At 36.6% G+C, this 11232-nt stretch overlaps 1 protein-coding gene across 1 annotated transcript; it reads right to left on the reverse strand.

The window, feature by feature from the left end:
• Window positions 1–1084: 1084 nt before the first annotated feature.
• Window positions 1085–5322, reverse strand: LOC122665328 (MDIS1-interacting receptor like kinase 2-like). Its single transcript, XM_043861446.1, has 2 exons — window positions 3221–5322; window positions 1085–1463 (listed from the first exon to the last, which is right to left on the reverse strand). Exons 1-2 carry the CDS (start codon window positions 5205–5207, stop codon window positions 1096–1098), a joined length of 2355 nt encoding a protein of 784 aa, XP_043717381.1. The 5' UTR covers window positions 5208–5322; the 3' UTR covers window positions 1085–1095.
• Window positions 5323–11232: the final 5910 nt, after the last annotated feature.

The following is an 11232-nucleotide window of genomic DNA, read 5'->3' on the forward strand; positions in this document are numbered from 1 at the left end:
CACATATATATATATATATATTAATTATGTATTTTCAATTTTAGAAAACCTCCTATATTGATATTGTCTGCAAGGATGCTGCACAGGGTGTAATATTTCCAGCTATAAGTAAAAGATCCCTATATTGTCTTAAGAGATTTTGATTCATCATTATCTAGCCACTTCGGGGTGACAAAATTAGGTGTTTACATAAGCTAGACAACATTCTCATGAAGAACACCTTATAGGTTGAAACTATGGTATTTGAACACATAACAACCAACTAGAAAGGACTAATCTTAAAAGCTCTACCACAATTAATGGTGCTCAGATCATGCTATTGTTGAAAGAATAGCACCTTAGCTGGATCATTCACGGATGATCCCGTAACCCTCCATGGGGACCTTCTGTGCCATGGAAACCAATCCCTTTTATCTGAACCTTGAATTCTTCATATTCCCTCTATATCCACAAAATGGTGTATCAGATAACCCTGATAGACCAGATAACTACAACATGACATAAGGAATAGAATAACCAGATAGCATAACATACTCTTATTTTATAACATTATCTTATACAACCAAAATTTGAGTCTCAATGTGGCTATAAAAAAAAGTGCTAGACTGTTACTCTGTAAGTGTCTATGGAGGCAAAAAGAGAACCCCTTGGAGTCAATTGTGCTTACAACATGGTACTGAAACAAAAGGGAAGCCTCTGTAACTTCCTTCAACTTCAACTACCAATTCCAAATTCTAAAATAAGAAAGGGATCAGGATGACTTAAATTGACATAAAAAAACCTCGTTAGTAAGATAAAAATCAAATAACCATCAATGTGAAGCATACCTATTAAAGTAGAGAAACCATGGTTACAAATTTTTTTTACAGAATAATCACCTTGAAAGAAATAGAGACTAGCTCTCTGGTCCATAGTGAGGACTTTAGTCATGCCATCCCTATAAAAACCCCAAAAGGATGATATAGTTTCGGAAACTGGATTAAAGTTAAACCATGCAAATTAACAAAAGGCTGACCTTTAGAACTATTGCTTAATTTTGAGTGCAGTCTCAAATCAATGTCCGTAGTCCCCCTTGTTGGTCGAATGAATCATCGATCACAAGTATTGTACTTCAATATCATTTAGGTCATCTACAGTAATTGTATAAAAATGCTCCACAAATGATGGTCGGTGACCAAGTAGCTCTTTTGATACTTGATGCATAGTTGGGCGGGATTGTGGGTGATTGCGTAAACATGCAATTGCTATTCTCACAACAGAAACCACAGCCTTTGCAACCTTTTGATCTGATGGAAAGGTGAGACGTGGGTCTAACATGTCCCTTAATAGCATCTTTTGGCCAACTGGTGACCTTAAAGATGAGATGAGCTCCCCTGGATGTCTTCCCATAATTATTTCCAATATCAATACTCCGAAACTATATACATCACATTTATCAGTTAAAGCCATGGTGTAAGCAAGCTCTGCAAGTGAAGAAAGAAAGAGGCTTAGTGAAAGTGCATATCGGACAACAAATAAGTTTTAAAATAGAAACAAGAAATTACAATATATTTTAAATGATGGATTTGGTAGAACAAACTCTGCACTCGTCAGGTATCAAATTTAAGGCTCAAATTCAATTATTTACTATTTGTCCATGTACCTTTAAGTAGTCTATAAACTCTCTTTGTAATCATACATCTTTTAATGCCTTCATCTTGCCACTGCAAAATCTCTGTGAGGCTGAACTTTACATGGAACAAGGGACCTTGGGATCTACCAATCCACAAAATTTGGATCCCATCCAATAGGGCATGTGCCTAAAAAAGGGTGGCTCATGGAGTGAAGCTCCACTCTAGGCTTTGGAAGAAACTTGTGCCCTTTATTACTTCATTACTAGTGAGTATTGTGGCTTTTGATACTAGGACCCTATCTATATACATGTTTTCCATAGATAAAACATTGCTTTTATACTACTCACATTAACATATAAATTTCATCATGTATTAAAATACAGTTCCGAATAGGAGTGAGGGAACTTAGTCCACTTGCCCACAGAAGTTATGGCCCCATCTGACATGCCAAGTGTTAGAAATAGTGCCTGCCTAAAAAAAATCTCTAGATGGGGCCACCTACAAATTCTGGTCCTTTTAGTTAGTGCTAAAAATTTTGTGGATATGTTGTTTACATCACCATCTACTCTTATGGTAACTTTAGCTCATATGTCTTTACCACATCAAATATAAAGCACAGCAAAATGATATATCAATTTTGACAAGCTTGGTTTAATGGTAGAAAATACAAAGTAAACAATAAATGCATGTTGGGCCACTATGATAGATCACCTCATGATAGAGATACCAAGGATTCTACTACCCATCCACCAATCTCGATTTTACTAGATTACTTTAAGATATTTAGTTGATTTATAAAATTCTATGGGGTTGGCCTAGTCTCCTAAAACTTTGATCATTCAAAAATGATTTAGCCATTGTAACTTGCTTCTAATTCAATAGGAAAGCACAATAGTGCTAGAAATACAAATTTTCTATATAAACTTTTGAAAAAAAGAATAATTTATTATGAAATATAATATAGTAGCTTACATAATATAGTAGGGCCTTTTTTTTTTCACTCCAAATGAGTAATTTCATTGTTCTATTTTGCTTTTTTGCCCTTCTTACTTTTGATATTCTTTAGTTTGCAATAGGTTTTCCCCCGGTTGTATATGAACTCCAACAAATTCAGAGGGATATAAGAAATACATGATATCTTTTAGTTTTCTTATTGAATTACTCAATTACATAAAATATTTGTACTCATCCTAATTTATATAATGCATCATTTTAGTCAAAAAAAATCTAAAGGGTATTCATTGATCGAAAATTTAAGAATTTATTATGAAGTATAAATATATGTAATAACAATAGGACATGACGACATTCATCCTAATACTCTAAAATAATTGTAATTAAAAGAAACTAAAATTCATTTTTTTTTTTTATCAAAGTATTGATGATTGTATAAATATTTCAAAGTTCATTTTATCAAACTATTTATAAAAATTGTGCTCCAAATACTAACACTTTATCTTTTTTCCTTTTTCAAGACTAAGATGCAAATACTTATATGGCTCAATTTAGAAAAAAGTCCTAGGTTTTAAGTACTAGAGTGAAAATAAAGAAACCTTAAAAGTACAACAATAAAAAGCATAGTATATAGAAGTGACAAATTTAAATACCTGGAGCAATATATCCATGAGTTCCTTTGAGTGACGTCCAATTAGGTGAGTCTGGCTTTAACAGTCGTGCAATACCAAAATCAGATACACAAGCCTCAAGTTCCAAGTCCAGCAATATATTTTTGCTTGAAATATCCCAATGAATTATTGGTGGAATACAATCATGATGCAAGTAAGACAAAGCACTGGCCACACTTTTGATGACATTTACTCTTTTCATCCAATCCAACTCCACAACCTCTGCTTGACTGCTCAAGATATTTGCTAAGGTTCCTTTTTCCATGTACTCGTAAACAAGAAACATGCATCGTGGATGAGAGCAGAACCCATAAAGTTTGACAATGTTCCGATGCCTTATATTTGTTAATACACACATCTCATTCCCAAAGCTTTCATCAACTATCACCTCACCTTCCAATGGATGGAACTTCTTCAAGGCTACTACATGACCTGTAGGCAGGATTGCTTTGTAAACACTCCCATAAGTTCCAGCTCCAACGCAATATTTGGCATCAAAATCCTCTGTTGCTTGAATTATGTCCTCATAAGCAATCTTGCCATCGAAATTCCAAATTGAAAATATATTTCCATGGTTTCTTCTTATTGCTTCTACATTTCCTTTTTTCACTTTTTTTCGCAAGAGGAAAAGAACAACAATAGTTGCAAATGCTAGGAACACAGTTCCTATCAAAGAAGCAATGATGGATATGAGGACTTTGTGTCCATTTTTACCATATCCCTTACTTGTACGAGATCGATTGCAGGGAAGTAGACCTTGAAGTTCACCACATAACCCTTTGTTGTTTCTAAATGCTTGTGGTGAAGCAGCATGTCTGAAAACCCTATTGTTAGGAACAACACCCTCCAACTGATTATAGGACAAATCAAGAGATTCTAAGCTAATCATATCTTCGAGAGAAAGGGGGATGGAACCTGTGATTATATTGTGGGATAGATTCAAAATTTCCAACATCACCAACTGTGCAAGCTGTGATGGTATCAGTCCACTGATTGAGTTATGACTAAGGTCCAATTGAATTTGTAGGAATACTAGATCTCCAATTTGAGATGGAATGCTTCCATTCAATGAATTACAACTCAAATTTAATGACAACAGTTTGGAGCATTGACCAAGTTGGGTGGGGATTGATCCAGTTAGCATGTTTGATGATAAGTCTAGATGCTCCAAATTGATTAATTTGCCGATTTCCACTGGTACATGCCCTGAAAACTGGTTGTCATTTAAATATAAGTTGAACAAACTGGATAAGCTACCGAGTTCCTTTGGTATTTCTCCAAAAAGTTTGTTGAAAGAAAGGTCAAGTAGTCCAAGTCGAGTTAGCTGACCAACCTCAGATGGTATCTTTCCACTAATATTGTTTCCAGAAATCTTTAGCACTGACAAATTCTTACATTCTCCCCAATTTGGTGAAAGCTCTCCATATAGTCTATTGTGACTCATATCAATGTAATAAAGATGTGGATGTACACCAAAACTGTTTGTTATATTTCCTACAAATAGGTTGTTTTCAAGTCGAACTCTACTCAAACTTGTGCAATTTCTCAAATCTGGAATAGGACCCATGAGACTATTGTTGTCAACCGTTAATTTTTGAAGTGATCGTCCTTGGCATATTTGTTGTGGTAAGCTTCCAAATAAAAGGTTGTTAGACATATAAATTATTACAATGGATGCTTGGCTACCTAAGTCTTGAGGTATGGGACCAGATAATTGGTTTTCAAACAAACTGAGAGCCTCTAGTTTACTTAAATTAGCCAGAGAATGAGGGATTGGACCGCTGAGTTTGTTTTGAGCAATATTCAAGTCAACTAGATTCTTCAAGTCTCCAATTTCTGAAGGAAGCGAACCGGATAATTGATTCTCATGCAAGTAGAGACTCTCTAGTTTACTTAAGTTAGCTAGAGAATGAGGGATTTGACCGCTGAGTTTGTTTTGAGAAATCTCCAAGTCAACCAGATTTTTCATGTCTCCAATTTCTGAAGGTAGCGGACCGGATAATTGATTCTGATACAAATAGAGAATCTCTAGTTTACTTAAGTTAGCCAGAGAGTGGGGGATGAAACCAATGAGGTTGTTGCTATGTAGTGACAAGTCAATCAGATTATCTAGATTTCCTAGTTCTTGTAAGGATATTTATGTAATATCCCTTTATATGTTCTAATATAATCCTACTGTATTAATGCCAGTCATGAGGGCAATCTAGTAATTAGTCCATCCGACCTAAACCCTAGTTTTCCTATATATACTAGCTGGGCAGCACCAGGTATTCCAAATTAGATACTCGGGTGTAATGCTTTAAGATTTCAGGCTTAAACCCTAAACCCTAACAATCTTAAAGCATTATTATTTTTTTTTTTCGTTTCTCTGCGATCAAGATCGGCTTCGGCAGAATTGCGTTGAAGATCGCATTAAGATCGATCCTTGATTCGATTTTGGAGATCGTATGTGACGATTTTACAGGTTTTCTTTTGAGAGATTGGCGTAGGTTTTCCTTTGAGAAATCTGTTTCACGTCTTCGGCTTTAGGTGCGATCGTGGTTCACAATTTTGATTTGAGAGATCACATTACGCTTGGAAGATCGTTTCTTGTTTCGGCTTTTGGACAATCGTACGTCACGATTGCAGTTCTCTCTAAGGCTTCATTTGATCAAAGCTTTTGGTTATCTTTCCAAAGTATTTATTACGTTTCAAAAGCATTATTTGATATTGAAAGGCTTTTTGTCCTTTCTTCATCAAAAGGTTTTGATTTGATAGATTAAAGAAAAAAAAAAACCATTAACTTGTCAGAGAAGGACGTTTGCTTTTGATTCAATTTCAAAAGCCGAAGTGGTTTCCAGAAAGCTTTGTTCAAAGAGCATCGATTGGTTTTTCTTCTTTTTTTTATTTGAGAAAAGGATAAAAGCAACTTTTGGCAGAAATTTATTTTTGGGTTCGGCCATTATCTGCGAGCAGCCAACATCCGCGCTAGCAGCCTGCATTAGCGTGTACATTACAAGTGTCGATACCGTGCACCGTCGCGATCTTTTCCTCCTTCATCTAAATTCGGGTTCTCCATCTCAGGTGTGACTGTTCCTTGAGCATTTATTTTTTTATTTGATCTTTTGTTTGGGCATATAAACAAATCACTTAATATGGAGAAACACGCTGTTCCAATTGAGATGATCAAATTGGAAAGTTTTAGTGGCTCGAGTTCGCTTCTTGGAAAAGGAAGACTCGTTTGGTGAATCAGTACTTAATATTTTCTACACGTAGTAAATACTTTTTTCCGATTGTACGGACTCAATCAAGCCCAATGGATAAGTGATGAGGACTTTTGCAAAGACTACCTATTGAATCGCCGTCAGGATAGGCGGCAGAGACCTATAGTAAATATGAGTCGCAAAGAGATTTGGGAAAACCTAGAAGCCCAATTCAAAAAGGAGGAGGACCTATCAAAACTCACTTGGTTGACAAGTTTATGGACTTCAAGTTTCAAGAAGATAAGGAGATACTTCCACAAGTAATGGACTTTGAGAACTTGAGAACAAAATTGAACCAAGAAAACATCCCCGTTGTTGATGCATTCTTAGTGGGTGCAATTATCTTTAAGTTACCCTCTACCGGCATTCCTTTAAAACCGAGATGCATAGAAAGAAAACACAAGTGGGCTGGATGATCTCAAACGGTTCATTAGAATCGAAGATGAGAACGAGCGGGAATAACTTGGAGATGGTGAAACAACAACAGCATCGCCAATTTGGTTTCACAACCCAAGAAATATCCTAGGCGATCCAAGCCACCCGAGAAAGAACCCCAACAGTTGGAGGCCAAAAAGCCTAATTTTAAAAAGAGGGGCAAGTGCCGCAATCGTGGAAAGTGGGGTCACTATGCATCCGAGTGTAGGGGTCCTAAGAAAGGGAACACCGGCACACCACGAAGGAAGTTCACATGCTTTGGTGGACAAGACGAGCCTACTAACTTTGTTGCCATGATTGGCAAGGGTAAGGGGTTGGCCAAGACATCTTTAGATTGGTGGTTAGACTGGAGCGACTTGTCATGTTTGCAATAGCAAGGACCCGCTCACCGATGTTGTTCAAGTAGCGTAGAGCCATCCGTTGCAAATGGAGACGTCGTGAAGTGGCTCAACAAGGGACAATAACCTGGTTCTCTCATCGGTAAAATATTAACTTTGAAAAATGTTAAAATCTTTCCTGGTTTTGAAAAGAATTTAATTTCCATTGGAATTTTGCTTGATCTTGGCATGTCTATTACTTTTAGTAGTGGTAGAGTAACATTGTCTGTTAACTCCTTTTATTTTGGATGTGCTTATAATTTGAATGGTATGTTTAGGTTGAGTTTAGCTAATGAGACAATAAACCAGGTTAACCATAATTTACTTGATCCCAAAATACTACATTGTAGGTTAGGACATGTGAACTATAGGAAAATGCTCAAACTAGCTAAAACTCATAATATACCATTAGACACTTCAATTAGATTTAATGGATGTGAAGTGTGTGCTCAAACTAAAATAACTAGAAAACCGTTGAGACCGGTTTCTAGGAGCACTCAACTTCTTGAACTTATACATTCGACATTTGTGACTTTAAAAGCTACACAACTAGAGGAGGTCGAAAGTATTTGATAACATTTATAGACGATTTTTCTAGATATTGTCATTTATACGTTAAAATCTAAAGATGAAGCTTTTGAAAAATTTAAAATTTTCAAGAATAGGGTAGAAAATCGAGTTGAACTTGAAAATTAAAAGATTTAGAAGTGATAGGGGAGGAGAATACAAATTGTGAGTTCAAGGAATCCGTGCCTCTGCAGCATAATCCTTGAAACTACCGCTCCTTACTCACCTCAATCAAATGGCATAGCTGAAAGAAAGAATAGGACGTTAACAGAGATGTTAAACTCCATGTTATTGATTGGTATGCCCTCTTGCTATTGGGAGAAGCAAGTGTTGATGAAATCACATTCTAAATAGACTACCACATTCAAAACCCGACTTCTACACCTTATGAACTATGGCATAATCATCCTCGTAGATATGACACTCTTAAGGTTTGGGGTGTGTAGCTTATGTTAGGATACAAGACCCTAGGAGACCTAAGGTGGGAACTAGAACAAACACTTGTGTATATCTTGGTTGTGCGTAAGACATGCTTGCAGATCGGTTTTTGGATCTATCAACCAATGTGGTGATAGAATCTAGGGATGCTATATTCTTTGAGGATAAATTCCTTAGAGATAAAGGCCCGACCTTGCTTGGTTTGATCAAGTGGTTCGAATCACCTTTGGAATCGAACCAATTGTTTCGACACTACTCCCACAATGCTCCTTGAATCGAATCTAGAAGAGTATCTACTAGAGATCGAGTACCCAAGAATTTTGGTGAGGATTTTGTGACCTACCATTTAGAGGCTGATCCATCCACCTATAAGGAAGCGATGAGATCTAGGGACTCCCTGTTATGGAAAGAAGCCATTGATGAGGAAATGAGCTCTTTAATGCGAGAATGAGACCTGGCACCTTGTTGATCTGCCTAGAGGGGCCAAGACAATAGGGTGTAAGTGGGTATGAAGAAGAAACTTAATCCGGATGGGTCTATAGCCGGTACAAAGCACGATTAGTAGCTAAGGGCTATAAACAGGTGAGAGGGATAGATTATTTTGACATCTACTCCGGTCGCCATTTGGCAACAATAAGGATTCTTCTTGCCATAGCATCTATTGAGCACTATGTTGTGCATCAAATGGATGTAAAACGGCTTTCCTTAATGGAGACCTACAGAAGAAATCTACATGAACCAACTCAAGGGTTTGTCATGGAAGGTTATGAAAAAGAGTTTGTAAATTAAACAAATCTCTCTATGGTTTTAAACAAGCACCTAAATTGTGGCATGAGAAGTTTGACAAGACAAGTAAAGAGCTTTGGTTTTCAAACCAAGAACTCGGATAAGTGCCTTTATTTTTGTCGAGTCAAACAAGGTCGCGATTATTTGCTTGTATGTAGACGACATGTTGATTCTAGGTTCCGATCTCTCTGTAGTGAGTGACATTAAATAAACCTTGTCCAAAGAATTCAACATGAAAGATCTTGGTATGGTAGACACCATTCTTGGAATGAGAGTAAGCTTCAGTGAGCAAGGGATCACCCTTAATCGACTCATTACATTGAGAAGCTACTTTCTAGTTGGAGATACAGTGATTGTAAACCGATTGAGACACCCTATGACTACAACAAACGGTTGAAACCTAACACAGGTGACACCGTGAATCGCTTAGATTATTCTAAACCGATTGGTAGTCTCATGTATGCAATGAGTTGCACTAGGCCGGACATAGCCTTTACGGTAGGCATGCTTGAGTCGTTTCACTAGTAATCCGGAAAAGAGCATTGGGATGCCCTATCGAGGCTGATGAGATACCTTAAGGGTACTCAAGGTTATGCTTTATGTTATAATGGACATCCTCTAACTTTGGAAGGATATTCGATGCATCTTGGTGCTCGATTTGGGAGACAGCAGATCCACCAGTGGTTATGTATTTAGACTAGGAGGAGCAGTGTAGCATGGAAATCCAAAAGACGACTAGTATTGCTCTGTCATCTATGGAATCGAACTTTATGCTCTAGCTTCGGGGAGATGAAGCGAGTGGATAAAAGATCGATTATGGATATTCCATTGAGGAGTTTTAAGTTAAACTCTATATCTATATTCTGTGATAATCAAGCAACAAAGACGATTGTGAATAACTCACTCTTTAATGGTAAGAGGAGACACATCAGTGAAACAGCCATGCTGAATTATAGAACAGAACAAGGGATTATCACTTTGATTGATGTGAGATCGAAGGATAATACGGCAGATGCCCTTACAAAGGGATTGAACAAAGATCGAACATTCAAAACTACAGGGGAGATGGGGTTAAAGACTATTTAGTCAGGTCTTAATCTAACCCGATATTATTTTGAATTAATCGAATCTGATCTAGCCTTGGTAAGCATTCGGGACAGTTTACATGTTTCAGATAACTTAGTTAGGTTACTAAGTATGGGGGTTTGTGAAACCATTCCAAACTTGATGGGGTAGCAAATTTTCATGTGAAGTCTCCTTACTTTGTTATTCCACAAAGGAATATGGAAAATGCCTGATATGTTTCAATGATATTGTGCTAGTCTTTATGTCATTCCAAATTTGATGACATGTCTTTCATAGTATGGTGTACCATTCTAAATTTGATGATACAACATAAATCTATGACTGATATGACGAATACAGTATTCCAAATGGAAACATGGTATGGTCCTTATGATAGAGACTATATAGGATCGAGTTCTTGTAAAGAAACTTGATGATGATGCTTATTGTTTTTTTTTATTTACCTTTAGCCATATATGAAATGTACTAAGTTCTTATTGTTGAACTAGATACTATTGTGCAAATGATTGAATTCATAATATCTTATGAAATTCATATTTGACAAATTACGAGAGAATGGCGAAGATGGAGGAGAACGGTTGAATCGGATCTCGATGAGGATGACTTACTTGATGAGTAAAGTCACATGGATTGCAAGGATTTTTTCTTTTGATTATTTCTTTTGGTTTAGCCACTTGCATGTGGAACTTGGATTTATTGTTGGGTTTAGTTTTGATCTAAACCCCTAGTTTTATTTCTTGAAGTTTACTTATTTCTTATTTGATTTATTGGATTATTGATATTCAATTTATATTGATTCAATTCATCGATTGAACAATGGTTCCTATACATGTGTAATGGATATATGTAGAACATAGGAGGAGATTGTAAGGATATTTATGTAATATCCCTTTATATGTTCTAATATAATCCTACTTGTATTAATGCCCAGGCTGTGAGGGGCAATCTAGTAATTAGCCCATCTGACCTAAACCCTAGTTTTCCTATATATACTAGCTGGAGGCAGCAGTCTGGGTATTCCAAATTAGATACTCAGGGTGTAATGCTTTAAGCAACTTTGTGC

This window comes from Telopea speciosissima, chromosome 6 (assembly GCF_018873765.1).
Source record: "Telopea speciosissima isolate NSW1024214 ecotype Mountain lineage chromosome 6, Tspe_v1, whole genome shotgun sequence".
In the NCBI taxonomy this organism is placed as follows: domain Eukaryota; kingdom Viridiplantae; phylum Streptophyta; class Magnoliopsida; order Proteales; family Proteaceae; genus Telopea; species Telopea speciosissima.